Genomic DNA, 24,192 nt, shown 5'->3' with positions numbered 1-24,192 from the left:
AGAGGTGAGAGAGGGTGGTGGATTTCACAATGGTGAGTAAAATGACATCAGTGGTTAAAACACATGGAAGATAAACCTATACAAGTAATTAAGGCTAGCCTACGAAGGACTATGCTTGCCATACTAAGTGAAGTGAAAGTACTAGTCTTTGCAACCCCATGGACTGTAACCTGCTAGGCTCCCCTGTCTTTGGAATTCTCTAGGCAAGAATTATGGACTGGATAGCCATTCCCTTCTCCAGGGGTTCTTCCCAACCCAGGGATTGAACTCGGGTCTCCTGCATTGCAGGTGGATTCTTTACTGTCTGAGCCACCAGGGAAGTCCATTTCAATTTGGTGATTTAGATGTATTCATTCATTAGTTCAATAAATATTCAGAGATGACAAAGCTTATTAGACATTATTAGAGTTATTGTATGCATGTGTGCTAAGTTGCTTCAGTTGTGTTTGACTCTGTGTGACCCTATGTACTGTAGCCAGCCAGGCTCCTTCTGTGTCCATGGGATTCTCCAGGCCAGAATACTGGAGTGGGTTGTCACGCCCTCCTCCAGGGAATCTTCCCTACCCAGGGACTGAACTCACATCTCTTAAGTCTCCTGCACTGGCAGGCATGTTCTTTACCACTAGCACCACCTGGGAAGACTGCCATACGGAGCTGGGACTTTATCCTATGGCAGTGGGGATTTGCCATTGCACCTTGTCCTTCCCATTGGTTTTTCATGTTATAATCACAATTTGTTGATTGTTTGCAACATTATTTTTAATACTTGTTTCACCTACTAGGCTATAAGCATCATGAGGGTAGGGACCATGACCTGAGTTGTCACTGTGTATCCACAGTGCCTGCCACACTGTAGTCCTTCAAAAACTATTGTTGAATGAAGTGAAGAAGCATGTTTCTCAGTTTCTCATTAATATAAAAATATACATTATCACATAGAAAAGTGGAGTTTCCTCAGACTATTTTGTTGAGTTATATTTAGATGAAAATTCAATTCAGGTCGAGTTAAAGCCTTTATTAGTTGGACAGATAACTTGCAGGTGAGAAGACAGAAGAAGTTATTTTAAAGAATGATGATGGACTTTGAAAGCTCAGATGAAGAATCTGTATGTGAATGAATCAGCAGAGGACTAGTACTTCAGCAACTATGATTCTGTGGACTGAAAGCCTGATTAGAGGCCTGTTTTGCTATCCTATGCAAGTGCTGGTGGGCACTTCTCTACCCACTCCTTTTAGTAATCTATGAAAAGAAAATGAATCTTGCTGTTTTGGAAACAATTTAGGATAAGTAGGTTAAGATAGGATTTTTATGTTTTCCTTTCATGTGAAAGTGAAAGTGTTAATCACTCAGTTGTGTCTGACTCTTTGCGACCCCATAGACTGTAGCCCTCCAGGCTCCTCTGTCTATGGATTTTCCAGGCAAGAATACTGGAGTGGGTGCCATTTCCTTCTCCAGGGTTCATTTCATGTAATTTAGAGGAAAATCTTGATTTACTTGCAATGTTGGTAGCTCAGCTGGTAAAGAATCTACCTGCAATGCAGGAGACCCAGTTCAATTCCTGGGTCAGGAAGATCCCCTGGAGAATGGATAGGCTATCTACTCTAGTATTCTTGGGCTTCCCTGGTGGCTCAGCTGGTAAAGAATCCACCTGCAATGCAGGAGACCTGGGTTCAATCCTGGGTTGGGAAGATTCCTGGAGAAGGGAATGGCTACCCACTCCCAGTATTCTAGTCTGGAGAATTCCATGGACTGTACAGTCTATGGGGTACCAAAGAGTCGACACGACTGAGCGACTTTCACTTTCTTCACTACTTTAGCTTTTAAAGAGCAATACAGGCTTTAAAGCCCAGTGTTAGAGCCTACCTTGCAAAACCTACATGTATTTAAATCAAATATAATTAAATTGTGCTGAAATTCAATTAAACTGTTGCATGCTTTTAATTTTTTTTTTTTTTAACCACAGCTGATCACTGAGTTATTATGCAGCTGCAGCCAAGTCTTTTGCCTAATCCTTCTGCTCTCTCTTCCTTTCTGCCTGATATCCAGGTGGGTTCTGAGTAGCTAGTATCTCTTAAACATAACCACACTGAACCATCTCTAAGCACTGGATTATTGATTACTGGTCCAAAGATCTCATGAGCAATGATTACAGAAAGTTAATCCACAGGCAATTCTAGCTACTGGTTATATTCCCTCACTTCACTTCTTTTTCCCTATAGAGCAAACTGGATAAATGATCCCAGGACAGAATAGTTCTCGGAGAAAAGGTAGCACAGTTGTTATCTGAGAAGTTGCTGCTTTCTCTCTAACTCGCCCCTGATGCCAGACACATTCTGATCTGTTCAACATGAAAATGAGCCAACAGAGAAGTAGCTTGGTTGTGAATCTTAATATTTGACTGTCACCACAGTGCCCTCCAGGGTGTGCTCCCAACATGAGACACTCAAAAGCAACTGGCTGGTTACTCTATTCCCCAATGTACTGCCTTACATCTCCTTCAAAGTTTTAACTCCTCTCCTACATGTTTTCCGAGCATTATGGATAAAGTGAAAGATTTAGAAACATTTTCTCAGAACAGTTTCTAACATCTCTTTACATTTTGAAACAAAGAAACACTCATAATTAATGGGATTATAATGGATCATGTCTAGAGAAACCTTACTGTAATGGATCATCGTTAGAGGTGTTGTTGGGTACAATGGACTTATTAAAAACTTTGATCTATATCTCTAAGCAAAACTGACATTTGCCCAAAGAACGCTGTGAATTCTGGTGTCACCAGGGAGAAGTTCAAATTAGTTTCCTATTTCTACAATGCATTGGGTACATCAGTAATATAGTCAGTCAGGAATTACAAAAAAAAGAATTGAAATAAAGGTCTATTTTCTATATATATTTATTATTTTCAATCTACTGGAATAAATATAACTTTTGGAGCATCTGGTGTATAAAAGAGGGCTAAAAAGTATGTTCAGGGTGATTTTCAAGTTATGTTTCCAGAAAATTTCTCTCCTTCTGTACAGAGACCATTAAGCAATTCTTGGTGGTATCTACTTCCTCCTCCAAAGTTGAGTCTATTCAACTTTGTGTTGCTTGGGTTGAGGGATTAAGAGTACTCTGTAAATTAAAAAAGATACTTAATCTATACTTTTCTAGGCCAAATGAAAACCTTTTAAACTTCAAGAATACTCTAATATTAACTTAAAATATAAAACAATGTGTTATTTTAAGGTGTATGTATTGTTGTTATTGTTTAGTTGATAAGTTGCATCCGACTTTTTGTGAATCCATGGACTACAGCATGCTAGGCTCCCCTGTCCTTCACTATCTCCCAGAGTTTGCTCAGATTCATGTCCATTTAGTTGTGATGCTATCTAAACATCTCATATTCTGCTGCCCCCTTCTTCTTTTGCTTTCAATCTTTCCCAGCATCATGGTCTTTTCCAGTGAGTTGGATCTTTGCATCAAGTGGCCAAAGTATTGCAACTTCAGCTTCAGCATTGGTCCTTCCAATGCATATTCAGGGTTGATTTCTTTTAGGTTTGACTGATTGGATCTCCTTGTAGTCCAAGGGACTCTCAAAAGTCTTCTCAAGCACCCCAATTCAAAAGAATCAATTCTTTGGCACTCAGCCTTTTTTATGGTTCAACTCTCACATCCATACATGACTTCTGGATAGCTTTGACTATATAGACTTTTGTCTGCCAAGTAACGTCTCTGCTTTTTAGTACACTGTCTAGATTTGTCAAAGATTTTCTTCCAAGGAGCCAGCATCTTTTAATTTCATGGCTGCAGTCACCATCTGAGGTGATTTTTAGCCCAAGAAAATAAAGTCTGTCACTGTTTCCATTGTTTCCCCATCTATTTGCCATGAAGTGATAGGACTGCGTGCCATGATTTTCATTTTTTGAATGTTGAGTTTTAAGCCAGCTTTTTTACTCCCCTCTTTCACTTTCATCAAGAGGCTCTTTAGTTCTTCTTCACTTTCTGCCATTAGAGTGGTAACATCTGCATATCTGAGGTTGTTGATATTTCCCCCAGCATTCTTGATTCCAGCTTGTGATTCACCCAGTGCAGCATTTTGCATGACGTACTCTGTGTATAAGTTAAATAAGCAGGATGACAATATACAGCTTTGATGTACTCCTTTCCCAATTTGGAACGAATCCATTGTTTCATGTCCAGGTCTAAGTGTTGCTTCTTGACCTGCATACAGGTTTCTCAGGAGGCAGGTAAAGTAGTCTGGCATTCCCATCTCTTCAAGAATTTTTCACAGTTTTTTGTGATCCATGCAGTCAAAGGCTTTAGCATAGTCAGTGAAGCAGAAGTACATGCTTTTTCTGGAATTCCCTTGCTTTCTCTATGATCCAACAAATGCTGGCAACTTGATCTCTGGTTCCTCTGCCTTTCGAACATCAGCTTGTAAATCTGTAAGTTCTCAGTTCAGACACTGCTGATGCCTTTCTTGGATACTGAGCAGAATCATTTGAAATGAGTACAGCTGTGTGGTAGTTTGAACTTACACACAAGAACTATACAAAAAAGTTCTTAATGACCAGGATAACCACAATAGTGTGGTATCACTCACCTAGAGCCAAACATTCTGAAGTGTGAAGTCAAGTGGACCTTATGAAGCATTGCTACAAACAAAGCTAGTGGACGTGATGGAATTCCAGCTGAGCTACTTCAAATCTTAAAAAGATAATGCTATTAAAGTGCTGCACTCAACATGTCAGCAAATTTGGAAAACTCAGTAGCGGCCACAGGACTGGAAAAGGTTAGTTTTTATTCCAATCCCAAAGAGAGCAATGCAAAAGAATATTAAAAAAAAAAAGATGCAGATGAATTTTGTTAATACCACCAATTGAAGACATTTAGATAGAAGACAGAGGTTTATCACTGCCAACAGTTACAATTATTAGATCCGTTCAAGATTTTAACACTGCAGGGCAAATTTAATATTGTAGGACAAAGGGTAACATCAGATATGCAGATGTTACCACTATAATGGCAGGACCAAATCTGGGTTCACTCTGATGGTCTCTAGTATATCTATTGAAATCACATTATTTAAGAGTACAATTTATTTGAAAAGACAGCAGAGTTAGACTATGAGAAAAGGCCTTTCAAATGAAGTTAGTAAAGAAGAATAAATTGACTTACAGTGAACTGTGATGGCTGCTGAAGCAATCATGCTTTTTTTGTCTACCAGGGAGCATTTATAGTCTCCTGTTGCATTGCGTTTCACATCTGTCAGTGTGTAAGTATTTGAACTTCTAATTCCTTCAAGCTGTCCCTTTTGTTAGAGGTAAAAACATCAGATGATTATACTTGGTAGCTACAATAAGAACAGTTGTATTTGTTGATAAAAATGACATTTTTCTCAGATAAGAAAAAAAAGGAATGTGTTTCTTCAATTGGAAAAATGATATTAGATTTTGTATGATCTGAATCCTGGGGAAATAACTGATAATTTGATTCTAAGGATATTGAGAAGGTAATTTGCATTGTACTGATGGCATATATTTTGACATTATGGCTTGTGTTAAAGTAAAATTTTAAAAATGGCTAATGTTTTATTTTTACATTTATCTCTTAATTTGACAAAAAGATTTGAGAGAGCTTAAAAGAAAACATAACATATATCAAATTAAAGAAAGAAAGCAAGAAGGGAGAAAAGAAAGGAAGGAAGAGAAGTAGAAGGGGAGGGAAGGAGGAAGGAAGGAAGGAAGAGAGGAGAAAATAAATTTTTAAAAGAAAAAAGAACTAGTAACTAAGAATTAAAAAATATTTTTTAAGTATTGGGAGTATATATTAACAAAAAACATAGTGACTGCTAAAACTAAGATACAAATTTGGCTCTGTAAACCCTGAAAATCAACGTAGAAACATAATTAGTTTAAAATTTTCATTTGCATATCAGGCAAAAACACTATGTCAATTTATTAGGATACATAGAATCATCTGTCAACATTTAAGTATAAAAGTGAAACTGAAAAGTTTAGTTGCTCCGTTGTGTCCAACTCTTGGCGATCCCATGGGCTGTAGGCTACCAGGTTCCTCTGCCCAGGGAATCTTTCAGGTAAGAATATTAGAGTGGGTTGACATTCCCTTCTCCAGGGGATCTTGACCCAGGAATTGAACCTGGGTCTCCTGCATTGCACATAGATTCTTTTCATCTGAGCCACTAGGAAAGCTCCTTAAAGTAAAAAGAAATCACTTATACTTGTCTTCTGAGTAATCAGTGGTTGATAGTCTTAAGCATTACTGAACAATGCAGTGGATGGCATTATGAACAGACCTCTGCAGTAAACATAGTAAGAGTTGCATATGGCTTCTCCCAAAGGAAAATTTTGTCAAACACAAACCTGAGAAGGCTGTGGGAGAGCAAGCAAGTGTCCTCAGACGTAGCTCTCATCTAGTCTGGCTCCACAGCACTATGACATCTAGAACACAGCCAAATTATCCTCTAGACATCACTTCTTTCAGTTCCAATACTGATAAAAGTTAAGAAAATGGCCCTTCATGACCATGTATGATGGCAAGATATAGCCCATTGCTTTCCTCTATCAAGCTAAATATAATGGGCAACACAAGTGTCCCTATATTGGAAATTCAGGGACGTGTTCAGGAACACCCTCTGTGTGGATTTAGAATCCACATCAAATCATTTGCTATCATCATTCTACATTTTATATTTGTCTGCTTATGAAGAGCAGATTTTTATAGTTTATTTGGATAATGAGACTTTGAGTTTCTACCATTATGGTTTCCTATGATCAGCTCTTCTCCTCTTTGTCCCTGATTCCACTTAACATTGAATAAAAAAAGGCACAACACTGGCATATGCCAAAAAACTTTTAAAGGACATTCCATAGGTGTCCGTTGTCTCCAAGAATAACATTCTTTCTCACTTAAGCTGCCCAAGAACATACAATTCTTAACGTCAGCCAACTGCCAAACAATAGGACAGAATGATTGCAGTCTAGCTCAAGTAAAAATCCTGAATCACTTACTGGTAAGTAAAACAAAAACTCCTCAGGAGGAGGGTTACCGTTTCCCAAGCATTTAAGAGTGATATTGTCCCCTTCTTTGATGGCATTTTTTGATGGCAGCACTTGTATTGTCACCTGCTCTGTAGGATCTGCAAGAGTCACAAACACAAGTTAACCATTTCATCAACTACCAAATTACTTTGTACATATAATGTAAGTGACTAAATTATACACAATTTTCTCAAGAAGCTAGTAATGGTAATTACTTAAATGTATCTTTTTATAGAAGGACTGAAGTTAATAGCTACTTGCTATAACAAGTACTAATCTTGGTTAGAGCAAACTACAAAGAAGCTCTGTTACATAAAAATCAATTTCTTCTTAGCAAAATGTCTTTACCTGAAATAGGAATGACCATAATTATTTTATGTGTAAAAGACCAGTAGGAACAATCTCACTGCATAATCTCATTATAAGGATATTTAACTATATTACACATATCTTACAGTTTGGAAAGATTGCTAGAAAAAGAGCTAAAACTATCAGGCACCCCCACACTCATATTACACAATAATATCTTATATTAAATAAAAAGGGACATGAGCCAAATAATACCAGAAAGATTTTTGGTCTGCAGGAGAGCAGATTTGCTTTCAGAAAGATGAATCCCATAAACAGAGCGAGACCCTTAATATAATACAATCAATAGAACTGTGGATGTATTGTAATTCTTTTCTGTTCATTGGAGCCAAGATGCAACTTTAAATTCCATTTTGGTCATTTTTAAGGAGAAAATAGGGCTAAAGGGTATTCTTTGGTCAAGGCTACTGCTCAACAGTAGAATGCTAAAGGAATTAAAAGTTGGATGCACAGTGGACCATATCTACCCAACAGGAAATCAAAGCAGGAGGTGTTGGCAGTTATAAATGACCCACTTTCTAATATATTCACTTGTTATTTAGCTGGTAATACAGTGAACAATGAATTTTGAAATCATATGATGTAAAGGTTTATTTTAGAGAGCCTTTTCCACAAGGCTTAATAACTACTGAGGCATGTGTCTATATTTCCAAACTGGCAGCACTAAAAATAATACATCTATGAAGACTTACTTTGCTATTAGCTAATAAAGTGAGATGAATAAGTGGTATAGCTGTTTTTTCTTCTATCTCTTGCAATCATTTACTTGCCTTTCTAAGATTAAAGGCAGAAAAAAAAAAAAAAAAAAGAAGCCCAGAAGGGTTGTTATAGATTGCCTCTGACTTTTTTCATGCTTGGGCATTTCTGAATATTTGCCCAGAAGGTTCTGAGGCTAAACAGTAATTGACTTAATATACTTGTTCATTTTTCTGAATTTGCCCGAGGTAATTCCCTGACCAGTTCTCAGTACAGTGGGAAAGTAAATAAAGTTTGGCCCCCACTGGCCTTCCATTTCTAGGCCTCCCTCACTCATTCACATGGCCCTTCTCTGCTTGGTTTTGGTCTGTCTCACGTTATTGCAGCATATCTCTGACCAAAGCTGACACCAGAATGGCTAGGAATCATAATTGATCTGACTTTCTGCTTTATTTTAACCCTGCTTGTCTGTATCCCTTCTTCAATAGGCTCTGCTCGGTACTGGAGAGTTGAAGACCTAGACTGAGATCAGGGGGTTAATGTAACACGTTGGAGTTTTAACAGCAGCTTTCTGGATGCCGGCTAATGTGTGTCCAACAAAATTAATGATCTCATACTCTCCCTTTGACTTTGAATTTTACTCTGTTAGTAAATCATCAGTCTGCCAGTTACTCCGGCTTCCTCCTTTGTCCTCTTTTATCCACTCAATCACCCAATCCTAATGACTAATCCTTATATTTTGCATCTGATTCTTCCCTTCTCTTCTCCCAACACTTCCCTAGTGAAGGCCCTAATTAATCTACATCTGAAACATTGCCACTAAACATCATTTAGTTCCTCACCATAAGCCTTTCTCTTTTCTACATCTTTATACATATTTTCTCTAAATCAGTTTTGGAAATAGTGCTTTGACTATTACAATGATATTTAAAAGTCTTCATGCAATCCCAACAAGTGAAGATTGAAATAAAAATTTCTTAATCTGGTATCCACAACTGCTTTGAACTTACTTTGGGTAAGAATCATATATCTCACTACTCCATATATACCCCTACATAATAAAAAAAAAGGGTCTACTCTATTTTTCTTTATCTCATTTCTCCATTTATCTTATGTTTATTCATTTGGTTAATACTTGTTTAGTTCAAGTACTAAGTGCTGGAGTTACAAACTTGAGAACAGCAATTCCCTGTCTTTAGTGAACTCTCAGTTTATTTATGATGACATCAAACTTCTAAAGTAAGACTGTAACAACATTAAAACTGCTTAATGTGCATAAGCATAGCAATCACTGGTAGCTTATAGATTCACCAGAGGAGGAGGTTTCCAGTAGGAGTTGACCCTGGAGCTAGGTTTTGAAAAATAAGATATTTGCTGGATAATAAAGGTGACAGCGTGACAGCATATGAATAAGAATGTACACGGTATTCTACAGGAGGGATCTGGAAAAAAGAATGGATTACAGAAGACAGTGAAGTGGCGAAGGCTGAGAAAGGAAAGGACCATGGCTATAGGAGACTCAAGGCATTTTGAAATTGAGAATGTAAACATCACCCTGAGAGATCTGGTAGTTGCCCCAAGAGTTTTCATCACAGGAGTAACATGTTCACATTTGTGCTTTAGAAATATATTTCTGGCAGCAGCTTGCAGGGCAGTTTGGGGTGAATAGATAGGAAAATTATTTTAGAAGCTGTTACAAAAATACCAGCAATGAGGAATGGCGGCATAATCTTCAGTTCAGTTCAGTCGCTCAGTCGTGTCCGACTCTTTGCCACCCCATGAATCGCAGCATGCCAGGCCTCCCTGTTCATCACCAACTCCCGAAGTTCACCCAAAGCCATGTCCATTGAGTCGGTGATACCATCCAGCGATCTCATCCTCTGTTGCCCCCTTCTTCTCCTGCCCCCAATCCCTCCCAATATCAGAGTCTTTTCCAATGAGCCAACTCTTTGCATGAGGTGGCCAAAGTACTGGAGTTTCAGCTTTAGCAGCAGTCCTTCCAATGAACACCCAGGCCTGATCTCCTTTAGAATGGACTGGTTGGATCTCCTTGCAGTCCAAGGGACTCTCAAGAGTCTTCTCCAACACCAAAGTCCAAAAGCATCAATTCTTCAGCACTCAGCCTTCTTCACAGTCCAACTCTCACATCCATACATGACCACTGGAAAAACCATAGCCTTGAATAGACAAACCTTTGTTGGCAAAGTAATGTCTCTGCTTTTCAATATGCTGTCTAGATTGGTCATAACTTTCCTTCCAAGGAGTAAGACTCTTTTAATTTCATGGCTACAATCACCATCTGCAGTGATTTTGGATCCCCCAAAAATAAAGTCTGAGTTTCCACTTTTTCCCCATCTATTTCCCATGAAGTGATGGGACTGGATGCCATGATCTTAGTTTTCTGAATGCTGAGTTTTAAGCCAACTTTTTCACTCTCTTCTTTCACTTGAATCAAGAGGCTTTTTAGTTCCTCTTCACTTTCTGCCATAAGGGTAGTGTTATTTGCATATCTGGGGTTATTGATATTTCTCCTGGCAATCTTGATTCCAGTTTGGCTTCTTCCAGCCCAGCGTTTCTCATGATGTACTCTGCATATAAGTTAAATAAGCAGCGTGACAATATACAGCCTTGATGTACTCTTTTTCCTATTTGGAACAGTCTGTTGTTTCATGCCCACTTCTAACTGTTGCTTCCTAATCTGCATATAGGTTTCTCAAGAGGCAGCTCAGGTGGTCTGGTATTCCCATCTCTCTCAGAATTTTCCACAGTTTACTGTGATACACACAAAGGCTTTGGCATAGTCAATAAAGCAGAAATAGATATTTTTCTGGAATTCTCTTGCTGTTTCAATGATCCAGCAGATGTCAGCAATATGATCTCTGGTTCCTCTGCCTTTTCTAAAACCAGCTTGAACATCAGGAAGTTCATGGTTCACATACTGCTGAAGCCTGGCTTGGAGAATTTTGAGCATCATTTTACTACTGTGTGAGATGGGTGCACTTGTGTGGTAGTTTGAGCATTCTTTGGCATTGCCTTTCTTTGGGATTGGAATGAAAACTGACCTCTTCCAGTCTTGTGGCCACTGCTGAGTTTTCCAAATTTGCTGGCATATTGAGTGCAGCACTTTCACAGCATCATCTTTCAGGATTTGAAATAGCTCAACTGGAATTCCACCACTTCCACTAGCTTTGTTCGTAGTGATGCTTTCTAAGGCCCACTTGACTTCACATTCAAGGATGTCTGGCTCTAGGTGAGTGATCACACCATCATGATTATCTTGCTCATGAAGATCTTTTTTGTACAGTTCTTCTGTGTATTCTTGCCACCTCTTCTTAATATCTTCTGCTTCTGTTAGGTCCATACCATTTCTGTCCTTTCTCGAGCCCATCTTTGAATGAAATGTTCCCTTGGTATCTCTAATTTTTTTGAAGAGATCTCTAGTCTTTCCCATTCTGTTGTTTTCCTCTATTTCTTTGCGTTGATCACTGAGGAAGGCTTTCTTATCTCTCCTTGCTATTCTTTGGAACTCTGCATTCAGATGCTTATATCTTTTCTTTTCTCCTTCGCTTTTCGCTTCTCTTTTTTTTTTTTTTTTTCACAGCTATTTGTAAGGTCTCACCAGACAGCCATTTTGCTTTTTTGCATTTCTTTTCCATGGGGATGGTCTTGATCCCTGTATCCTGTACAGTGTCATGAAACTCAGTCCATAGTTTATCAGGCACTCTATCTATGAGATCTAGTCCCTTAAATCTGTTTCTCACTTCCACTGTATAATCATAAGGAATTTGATTTAGGTCATACCTGAATGGTCTAGTGGTTTTCCCTACTTTCTTCAATTTAAGTCTGAATTTGGCAATAAGGAGTTCATGATCTGAGTCACAGTCAGCTCCTGGTCTTGTTTTTGCTGACTGCATAGAGCTTCTTCATCTTGGCTGCAAAGAATATAATCAAAATGATTTCGGTGTTGACCATCTGGTGATGTCCATGTGTAGAGTCTTCTCTTGTGTTTCATTATAGGGGACTAGAACGCAAAAGTAGGAAGTCAAAAAACACCTGGGGTAACAGGCAAATTTGGCCTTGGAATATGGAATGAAGCAGGGCAAAGGCTAATAGAGTTTTGCCAAGAGAACACACTGGTCATAGCAAACACCCTCTTCCAACGACACAAGAGAAGGCATAATCTTAGGCAGTGTCAAAAGGCACAATTATAGACACACAGATGAAAGAGGTATACTGTGAATCAGATATACACAGATGAAAGAGGTAGATTCTATAAAACTTTAAAGATGAATTGATCACTTTCTTTTTCTTGAATGTATACTTCTGTACTTCTCATTTAGCTCCTCCTTCTCTTCTCTGAAGTCATCCTGGAGCAATGAAAATCACTCAGTCATGTCCAACTCTTTGCTACCCCATGGACTATACAGTGTATGGAGTTATCCAGGCCAGAATACTGGAGTGAGTACCCGTTCCTGTCTCCAGGGGATCTTCCCAACCGAAGGATTGAACCTAGGTCTCCCACATTGCAGTACCAGCTGAGCCACCAGGGAAGCCCATGAATACTGGCATGGGTAGCCTATCCATTCTCCAGCAGATCTTCCTGACTCAGGAATCAAACCGGGGTCTCATACCTACTGGATGAGAAACTCTAGAGCCAAGTCCAGTAGTCTGTATTCTCACAAGTCCTTCAGGGGATTCTGATGCACACTAATGTTTGGGGATCACTGTTCTTGGACACCTGAATTTTCAGAACTATTCACTGAGTCTCTGTGGCACTTACCAGTTGCAACGTTGCACTGATAATTTCCTTCTGATGCATGTATCTTCTCTATTGGTGAAACCCCTTGAATGTCAGGACTATGTCTTAAACACTTTTGGGTCTTAGCTTTGAAGGCCAGCACTGCATACATTGTGCCTTCTCAAAAACGCTGCCAAATGTGCCCTGCACAGCCAGCCATAGTAAAATCATTTCCTTCTTATTCATCCAAGGACTCTTCTGCCCATCTATTTCCCCACGCCTGATATTGACATATATTCTGTTATTTCTAAGCTTTCTTATTCTGTTCTTTTCCAATCCTTTTCACTCATCTTGATGTTCTTTCTTATCTTGTACTTCTGTACTTACACCAAGATAGTTTATTTCCAACTGAATATCTCTGAACAGAGTTCTGTTTCCACATACAGAAATAATAGTTTGATTTTAGATAAGCTGTACATGATGAAATCCTCTCAATCTTGCTTTTAAATAAAGTTGAAACTTGTTTACAAAGTTTAAGGCAAAACATCTCATGATGGTTAGAGCAAGTGGAATTTCAGTTTCGCTCTTTATATAAGATTCTGCACTTCATGGAGCCCAAATAGAAATGTAGCTGAGATAAAACTCTTTGAAGGTTTAATGGGCATTTCTACCCTTTCTCTCAAATAGATGTAGAAGTATTAGGTTATTCTACAACATATGGCAGTATTATGGGAATTTCTAATTCATTAAAAATAGTAAAATATTCTATATCATTCCCTGAAATATATCTTATCTATATGCTTATTAGGTAAAAATGATAATAGTACTTACTAACAGGCATTTAATGTGCTACATATTGTGCTATTTTAGATTTTTCATTTCACTTAATCTCCATCACACCACCATGAGTTAAGAATTATATTTTTCTTATTTCAAAATATGAAAACTGAGACAGAATAGTTAAGCTTCTTTTCTAGAAATACATAGTAACTGACAGCAATGAAACTGGATTGTCAGCATCTTTGCTCTAAATCATATTATCTTGACTTCCATCTTATGGAAGGAACACAGCATTGGAGAAAAGGATTCTAATCCAGTTGCTAAAGCTAATTTAGGGTAAGTCTCTGGGTCTCATTTTGCTGTTAAATAAAATAATGGACTTAGATCAGATGATCAAGAAAGTTCCTTTGTAGTCTAATATTCCAGGTTTTAAAATCTGTGTTGTAAAGTTAAGCAAAATACCTTGGAATTCAACATCCTATCTAACTTATGCAATTGATCACACTATTAAAATATTTCTCTTTATTAAAATGGAAATTCCATATCGAGAAAACCAATCAGTCATAAGTCTCTATTCATCTGTCATTCATTCAGAAAACCATCAGGAGAAGGCAATGGCAAACCACTCCAGTACTTTTGCCTGGAAAATCCCATGGACGGAAGAGCCTGGTAGGCTGCAGTTCATGGGGTCATGAAGAGTCGGACACAACTTAGCGACTTCACTTTCACCCATTGGAGAAGGTAATGACAACCCACTCCAGTATTCCTGCCTGGAGAATCCCAGGGATGGGGTAGCCTGGTGGGCTGCCATCTATGGGGTCGCAGAGTCGGACACAACTGAAGTGACTTAGCAGCAGCAGCAGCAGTAGCAAAAAACCATCAGGCAGCATTCTGAACTCCTACAAAATCCATGACTATGTACCAAGGTTGAGAATTAACGGAAGAAATCAGACTAAGTTAGAGAATACAGAGGAGATGATTATAAATAACAAAGTAGAGACTGAAAGTTATCATAAGATGGCTGAGCATTTATTCTATGGGTCTTGTAAAGAGGAAGATATTACTTTGGTACTATGGAACAGGGATGGGAATTTGGAAATAGATTCCAAAGAGCTTATGAATTGGGACTTAAAATAACATTGGAACATTTTTTTCTAATACATTAAATTGTATAATTATATTGAATTACTTACAGTAAATATCAAAAACTGCTTGTTCAGAGTAAACTGTTTTCTGGCCAGATGGTCCATAATATGTCACAGAGCAGGTGAATGGCATTTGTATGTCAGCCTTGGTTGTCTTGTACTCCAGGGATGAAGTCATGGTATAGAGCTGAGTTATTTGGTCCATTTGCTTTCTAAAAATTATGACCACCGCTGAAGAAAATAAAGAACACTAATGGTAGGATCTTTCATCGGAAAATCACAGCCCTTAATTAACTGTCATAGCAACTTTGAGAAGTGGTTTTGTCCTTCTTACTGCATTTAACAGGAGGGAAAATTGACATGTAGTGAGGTAGATGTCTTTTCAAAACCATGAATCAGAGACATGGACAGAAATAGAACCCTGAGAATTTTATCTCCCACTCACTTTAATTAACTTCTAGAACATGACATATACAGAAATAATTTTCTCTGCTCTTGATTTTTCTGCACAAGGTCTAAAATGATGTTTTAAAAAATCCCTTACTGATTTAATGGATACTTAAGTAACAAAGAATATAGAGTCATAAATCAAAAGAGGGCAATGCATTTAGACTCAGGATAGTCTAAAGAATGCTTAGACAAGAGAAAGGCAAAACAAGTCTCCTGAATTTATTGCCCACTTCTTACCTACCTCCTTCAAGAGGTTGCAGAACTTTTCCATTCCTGTACCACGTGATGTTGCCATCTGGATAACTGTCTTTTGAAATGCACTCACCCAACTGCAATATAGAGAGGAAATATTACAACCTTGGTTCCATCAGGGGTTGTCCATTTGAAAACCCCAAACTTCTCAAGGGATGCCCTAACTAAGGACTGAATGAATGCACTCTTACATAAAAACAATGTCTTGTGTTTAAAATTATAGTCTTGCCCATTTTAAAATGTGCAGTGGATGCTGCCACCATTAATAAAATCACATTCATTTAAAAGCATTACCCAATTCATTTTGACAGTATTCATTTTTAACATTAACTAAATAACATAACTGCATTAACATTGGCTATTACCACGGTTGACAGATCTGCATTTGAAAGAATCATTAACAGCATTAAAATGAGGCTGCCTCTTCAACTTCATGCTACATTTCAGATGACATATACTTACCTTGAACTGTAATCCTCACCACTGTACTTCACATGTGTTTTTAATATTTGTGTCTGTGTGTGTGTCTGTGCATGCACGTACATGCTCAGCCATGTACAATTCTTTGCAACCCTGTGGACTGTAGCCTGCCAGGCTCCTCAGTCCATGGGATTCTCCAGGCAAGAATACTGGAAATGGAGTAGGTTGTCATTTCCTACTCCAGTTTTTAATATTTAATGTTTATCAAATAATATTATGCAATCAACTTTAATCGGATTCAAAGAATTTTGAACTTGCTTTTTCCTCCAATAAAGGAAATTTGGGCTATTTTAATTAGCGAAAATGAGATTATGAATCAAGTGATGTACTCATATATGGAACTCCAGTTGTGTCCTTGGAGAAGGAAATGGCACCCCACTCCAGTGTTTTTGCCTGGAGAATTCCAGTGATAGGGGAGCCTTGTGGGCTGCCGTCTATGGGGTCGCACAGAGTCGGACACGACTGAAGTGACTTAGCAGCAGCAGCAGCAGTTTTGTCCTTCCTTCAAATCTCCACTAATATGATTGCACAAGTCTGATCTTATACCTTTATTTCAACTTTTCAATGGTTTGTCAGTAAGATAGAGACCAAACATTATACATGACAGAAGGTTTGTCATAATCCAGCCTCTCTTAACTCTCAAGATTTACCTCTTATTGGACTCTCTTGCCCACTGGCTGAGCACCCAAAATTCCAGCAGTGCATAATGTGTTTCCCAACCATGCCATTTCCTTTCACATGGTATTATTTCATACTGCTGGAAAGCCCTTTCTGGCTGTGGTGTGCAGAAAATGTACTCATCTACCATGACTTTATTAAACATTCAGTTCATTCAAACAAGAAAGACTTACGCTTTTTTAAAAAAGAAACTCTCATTTCCCTCTCCTCCCTTCAGAAATAACCATACCTTCCTCTGTCTCCTTTCTACCTTGTACAGACTTTCTAACTGGTGCCTGGGACACTGGCAACTCCACAGAGCAAAGTCTATCTTATTTGTCCTGGCATCTGAAGACAAGAAAAAGCATTCAACAATAGGCTAAGGAAAGGCAATCAATCAAAAATAAGTTCTTACCTTTTTAAGCTTGTCTGTCTCAAGAAATGGGGCTTTGCTTACAATTTCAGGTTTAGATGGTTGCTCTAAAGTTAAACAGAGAAATATTTTAAGTGCATGTGGAAGAAGAAAATGGACATTTGTGATTTGGTTTACAGAAAAATAGTTAATTTACTCAAAGTAGAAAAATAAGCAACACAATAAAGTTTTCCCATATAATCTATAATTAGGAAATCTGGTTAGCTACCCATTCCAGATATTTGCTTTATTACATTAAATATTATTTTAAATGCTTATTACTCCTGTGAATAAAATATTGGTAACATTTTCTGGATGCTTTATAAACAGTGCGTATGGTTTAGATGATAACAGAGGTTAATGTATTAAAGAGGATATATTATCTGCAGTTGATTACCATAGGCACTTTCTACTTATCAATAATTTCCAACTCTTTAGATGAAAACTGGAGTTCACATGAATTTGGATCACAGGGGCGCTTATTTAAAATACAGATTTCTGAGCTCTACCAGGCCAACTGAATCATATCCAGGGGAAATCCTATAAACCTACTTTTAAAACAAGTTCCACTGGGGATTTTGGGACACAGTGTAGTTTAAGTATCACTGCTCTAAAATCAAGGGAAATATATAGTGGTTAAGGGATATAGAAACTCAAGTTTCCTATTATCTCAAACTTTGTCTTTTAAGTGAAGTAATATTAGGAAACTATAAATGTGAGAATATCTTTCACATTTGGAACCTAAGATAATGGACAGAGGCATTTTCAATATAGGAAGTTTTATAAGCATATACTCTAATAGAGGTTTTGGGAAAAACTGATTACAAATTGGATCAACATGGTATTATTTAAACTTATTTTATTCTAGCCTTTAGTTTTCTATCATTGATGGATTTTTTAACTTATTAATTAGCTCTAACAATTAGTCTATAGAAAGTGGATATTTCCTCACATTGTCATTGATTTTTGTGAGTCTCATGGAGAACTATTCTATTCTCAAATAAATAGACAAAGACAACCAGCTATCCTTTCTTCCATAATCTTACTGTCTACCATCACTGTACTTTTACTACCAAACTAAACTTGCTTTTCTATAATTATTATTCAGTTTGGAATTCAGTTATCAGACATGTTACCTAACCAGACCATTATAGGAAACATGGAAGAAGACAAAAAGTCTTTGGAACAGCAAAATGAGTATCACCAAGATTCCAGGCAAAAATAATGTAATCTTCTTCAAGTTAATATCCAGAGTTAATTTTCTCTTTGCAATTATTTTATATTAGAAATTAGAACAATGAATATAATAGTGAATTTGCCTATGTGTTGAACTTGCACTTCAATTACAGGAGGCCTGCTGCTGCTGCTAAGTCTCTTCAGTTGTGTCCGACTCTGTGCGACCCCATAGACGGCAGCCCACCAGGCTTCCCTGTCCCTGGGATTCTCCAGGCAGGAATACTGGAGTGGGTTGCCATTTCCTTCTCCAATGCATGACAGTGAAAAGTGAAAGTGAAGTTGCTCAGTCGTGTCCGACTCCTAGCGACCCCATGGATTGCAGCCTACCAGGCTCCTCCATCCGTGGGATTTTCCAGGCAAGAGTACTGGCGTGGGTTGCCATTGCCTTCTCTGGACTATTTACTATTAATTCTAGAAGTATAATTTTCTTGATATAGTTTCCTGAAGAGCAATTATCTATATTGTAAATGCACAGACTGAAAAGAAAATATAAGAAAGATTAAAAAGTAGAAGAAAGATAGAAAAAGAGAAAAGAATAACAAACAATTACATTAACACAAATAAGAAGTGACCTGGCTACCTGATTGCTAAGAATGACCAAAAATTATGAAAAACTGAAAAAAATACTCAAAATAAATAGCAATTTCTGGGAAATATGTAGCCTTCTACACATCAGCAAGTCTTAATTTTGTCACTATTTCAAAATACAATCATAAATGTTCATAATTACAACTTGAGTTATTGATAAAACCTTAAATTACGTTCAGAATCCAATGTTTTATGGCAAATGTCCAATGCCTTTGTGATAGGGCTGCATCCAAAATATTTAAACAAAATGAAAATCTTGGGGTTTGAGTAAGTGAAAGTTCTCTGGGAACTAAAGTCAGCTACTCGGTGACACCTCTCTCAGAGCTCAAAAGAGGTAAGGTATTAAATTAATTTATGTGGTTGATGAAAAGTCAAGATTAACAAGAAAAAAAAGAGCAAATACTTTTCTGTTTCCTCTTCAGTTACTATCTATGCCTGGAGTATATATAGATTTGAAAAGATCCTCTAAAATATTAGATTTATAATAGAAAGTGCAGGTGGGCAGTTTTGTTAGGTTGCACTACTGTCTAGTTCATGAAAATCAGATGACAACTCGGTTAGACACATATTTCCTCTAATGTAGAATATATTCCTCTACTCTAATTCTGTAATTTATAAACTCTGTATAACTGTCAATATGGGTGTGGTAAAATTGTTGGCCTTTTCCACATGTCCATGTGGAAAAGTCCTTTCTAAAATTTATTATTTCAATAAAAGAAAGCTGCAGCGAACCCAGGGAAACCTGATGAAAGGATACTTAAAATTTGGTTCTCTTTGTACAGTTGTTCATTTTTCTATTTAGAAGAGAAAGTCATATTGAATATTGAGAAAGTAAGGTGACTGCAGCCATGAAATTAAAAGACACTTACTCCTTGGAAGGAAAGTTATGACCAACCTAGATAGCATATTCAAAAGCAGAGACATTACATTGCCAACAAAGATCCATCTAATCAAGGATATGGTTTTTCCAGTGGCCATGTATGGATGCGAGAGTTGAGGACTGTGAAGAAAGCTGAGCGCTGAAGAATTGATGCTTTTGAACTGTGGTGTTGGAGAAGACTCTTGAGAGTCCCTTGGACTGCAAGGAGATGCAACCAATCCATTCTAAAGGAGATCAGTCCTGGGTCTTCTTTGGAAGGAATGATGCTAAAGTTGAAACTCCAGTACTTTGGCCACCTCATGCGAAGAGTTGACTAATTGGAAAAGACTCTGATATTGGGAGGGATTGGGGGCAGGAGGAGAAGGGGACAACAGAGGATGAGATGGCTGGATGGCATCACCGACTCGATGGATGTGAGTTTGAGTGAACTCCAGGAGTTGGTGATAGATTGGGAGGCCTGGCGTGCTACGATTCATGGGGTGGCAAAGAATCAGACACGACTGAGTGACTGAACTGAACTGAACTGAACTGAACTGAAGGCTAATACCAATTGCATTTCTTTGAGTTATTTTCTCAAACTTTTGTTTCAAACATTTCATTTTAAATATATATTTTGCAGGTAACTTTCATATTAGTTTGTAACAATCTATGAGTATCAGTTAGAGGACCATAAAAGAGGACGTATACTATTTTAGCAAAACTGCATACTGATTCCAAAGTGTTTAAAAAAGCTTTATGTGAATTACATCTTAATATGATTCATGGATTCATAACTAAGTATAGAATTGAAAGGAAAAGTCATGTCACAAATTTATTAGCATTATTAAAATAATTTTGTCAAGGGTTTCACAGCCAGGTGAGGATGAAGTGACGAACACAAAACTACCTTATATCACCTACAATGCACCAGAGTTATTCTCAAAAGCCACCCAGAGGACAGCTCAGTTTGGTACGGGAGGAGAGCAAGAAGAGGCAGGTGCACTGGCTACAGTGAGTCACGGATGCTTCTCTCAGCATTTTCCTGACAATCATCTCTTGATGTACCTTAAGTAATCATCATGAGCATGAAATTATAGTTTATTTTCCTTATGAGATGGGAAGAAATTATTTTTTACATTTAAAGGATCAAAATGAAATATACAGAGTAGATCTCATTTGTTGAAAAGGGTTATTTTCTGCTTCTTTCATTTAAAAAAAAGAAGTGACTTACAGTTGAAGCTGAATAATTTTCACAGGGAGGGTTGGAGGAGGGATGCTCAGTTCTGATAAATATTGAGCACAGTGTCCAAATGAAAGCTCTAAAATAACACTGTGATGCCAACCATTACTAGGAGAAGAACTGGCTGGTCCAGGTAGACACCAGACTCGAAGTCACAGAAATAGTCTTCCTTTTAACACTACACACACCAGTGCAGAAGATTAGGCTGGATTGTGATTTTCAAAGGCTTTTTCGTGCTCAAGCCCTTCTCTCATTTTTTTTCCCCCTGAACAAAATATCATGAAAAAACTTTGAAACATTGAGTGACTAGAATTCTAGTTAATCAAGCAGAAGCAGCTCCTCACTTTCCTCAGACTTATTCATTAGCTCCTAAAGAGAATCCTAGGAACAGACTGAGAAAATCAGCACCTAATCTGAAGTACTCACTTATAGATGAGGAGAGACTCACAACCCCTTGTCCTGACTGGCGATCACTTGTCCAAGGTCAGAAATTAGTAGCAGATCTAACAAAGCTAGATCTCCTGATGACCATTTCAGTGATTTTCCTATTATACCACTGACAGCCATTCAGCCATTTGGCTCTCTGGGCACGCATTCAACCTCTAAGACTTTTGCACAATCACAACAATGAATCTTTGGGAGAACTTTTAAAGGTTTGCTCTGGCTAAGGGATAGTTTTATGAACTTCAAATGTATATTAAATGCAAACAGTCTGATTTTAGTGCCATTCAACTACCAAACAAACAAAAATGCCTTATTAGTGGTGACAAAGAACGATTTTCGATCTGATCTGCTTTACTGGCATGATTTCTTTCATGAGAGATATAGCTTAGAACTGAATAAACAAACCTTCATCAGAGTAATAAAGTCATCAGTCATGGCCTCTAGTTTGAACGAAAACAGTCTGTCTTTGCTCATGAGGCGGACATTCTGCAGCAAGCTGATTTGGGATTAGCTCACGTTAACCATACTCATTCTGTGGTACACAATGCATGTTGCTAGGTGACTCGACAGAAGGAAACAGAGGACTGATTGATGAGCCTAGTAACTCTTAAGTGACTGCAATATGTACATGCACAGAATGAAAGTCTCCATGTCACAGCTGCTATTTGCTTCACAAATAACGATCCAAAGGAAATTCATTATTTTTAAAAAAAGCAAAGTACCTATATGCTCTTGCAAACTCTTTCTTTATCATGAGCTGTGCTGTTTATTTAATTGGACTTGGAGGGTCCCACAGTTTCTAGTATAAAACCCCATTTTCAAAAATGTATAACTCATCTATTTAAATTCTCCCTGGCCCAGAGCCTGGAATGCAAATTCTGTTTCTGAGAATCACTTTGTTTTCAACAACATTCAAAAGAGAAGAGGGGTAGCGGGAGCTGATGGTATGCAGGGTGTGAGTTTGTTTTTACAATCATAGATATCCCTTGTATTCCAAAGCAGCTTACAAATTTTATCGAATTAAGCCAACTGAATTTCTAGGCATTTAAAAAATTATATTCTGAAAATGGAACAACCTGGATTTTCTCAACTTTCTTGTAGATTTTCTTGATATTTGGTAATTTTAACATAATAACAAGAAATGTGACAACGACATCAATACACATAATCTTTAGAGTGATATGACTTAATCTCTGTACCTACAGCAGTACATTCCTCTATATTTATATTTATGATGTCATGGCCTAATTAAAAGTGTTTCTAACAGTGTAAAATTCATCTTCCTAATAACATAAAAGTGAAATACAAGGAAAGAAAAAAAATACATGGGACTTTGGCAAATACAGGATGGAGATTATCTGGGGTGTTTACTAGAAGGGGGCATAACTGAGAAACACTTGGTACTTGGTTTGATCCATAAAATAATTGAGTTGATGGTTTCTGGAAAGTGCCTTCTAAGCTGAAAGGTAATCAACTGAAACATGTAATATGCTTTTACACGGTTCTTCTGGAGAACAAAGGGTTCTTTGATAGTATAAGCACTCTTTGAATCCTTGTCGTGAGCCCAAAGGAGCTTTGAAGTCCATATAAATGCTTAAGGGACCGTCTTACTTAGTTGCATGGGCTATTACAAGAGAAACAGGAAAAATCCAAGGTTACTTGCTGTAATAGCAACTCCCTCTGGGTTTCTTTCTTCCCTGTTTATTTTAATAAATTCTAGGTGCTGTCAAGTTATCAGAAAACAGTGGAAAAAACTGAAAAGTAGACCTTCTTGCCTAATTAAAAAAAAGACTGGTATTCTGAAACCTTTGAGACATATTTTTCTCCCTGTAATTTCCAAGATATGATGTAATAAAGGTGGGATATTTTATTTAAATATTAAAAGATAAAACATTTTAATTAGAACTTCTCAAGTCATTTATTTGCAGAGCTATTTGCACCCTCACATTAACTACATAGTATCATTAGCCAAAGTAACCTACAGTAATTATTCCAAGCTTCTTTACAACTTTCTATTCTTCCAATCCTACTCTTCTTTTTCCCCCAGATGGATTCCACACACACCTTCAGAGTGTGGTGAACTTCTTTATTTTATGGCAATTTTCTAAACCATTTGAACACTCTCAGAATGTAAATCAACAAGCATTAAGCGCTTAAGGTCAGAATGTGTGAGTGTACACACACATATACGTATATATATACATATACAGAAAACTTAGGTCTCCTGCTTGCATTTTGTTATTGTTATACATCAAAATGGCAATTTTATATGGTTTAGCCTAATGCATATTTATGTATGCATTGATATGCATGAGTATGTATATCAAAAATGTTCAAATTTTTCCACAACATTGTACGGAAAATTCCAATAAACTTTCTGGCCAACCCAGTATTATGTGTCTATGTATTAGTATCTATCACACAACATTTATTTGTACATGTCAGTGAAAGTAAAAGTTCACAGGCTAGTTTTTATTTAATAGTACTTCATATCAGAGGATATTGTATCCAACAAAACAACAGAATATTCTTTTATTCCCTCACTGCAAATAAAATAATATTCTGTTTCTTTGCTAGATAAAATTCTTATTTGAATTTCAGGTTTTTGTTTTTCTCATTGACAGTATGCATGAGCAGAACGAAGATCTCTAGAAGTCCTCTTACGTGATACCTGCTACACTGCAGGTATCACTACAGAGAGTGATAATAGTACAGGAGACACTACAGAGAGTTCAGCCTTGTTTCTAAAGAACATTTTCTAGGACCAATCATCAATCCCATTTAGCAGTTACATTCGGA

The 24,192-nt window shown here is 37.5% G+C and overlaps 1 protein-coding gene across 1 annotated transcript in view; it reads right to left on the bottom strand.

The window, feature by feature from the left end:
- Nucleotides 1–13,022, bottom strand: part of LOC138076088 (CD166 antigen-like) — a 51,153-nt gene extending 38,131 nt beyond the window's left edge. Inside the window, exons 1-3 of the mRNA XM_068968298.1 lie at nt 12,893–13,022; nt 7,018–7,145; nt 5,165–5,297 (exon numbers count right to left, since the gene is read on the bottom strand). Of these exons, the coding sequence (XP_068824399.1) occupies nt 5,165–5,297; nt 7,018–7,145; nt 12,893–13,022 (391 nt within the window). The remainder of the gene's footprint in view (nt 1–5,164; nt 5,298–7,017; nt 7,146–12,892) is intronic.
- Nucleotides 13,023–24,192: the final 11,170 nt, after the last annotated feature.

This window comes from Capricornis sumatraensis, chromosome 1 (assembly GCF_032405125.1).
Source record: "Capricornis sumatraensis isolate serow.1 chromosome 1, serow.2, whole genome shotgun sequence".
Lineage (NCBI taxonomy): Eukaryota > Metazoa > Chordata > Mammalia > Artiodactyla > Bovidae > Capricornis > Capricornis sumatraensis.
Note: the sequence above shows the minus strand (reverse complement) of the source record. Positions and strands in the feature narration are given on the sequence as shown.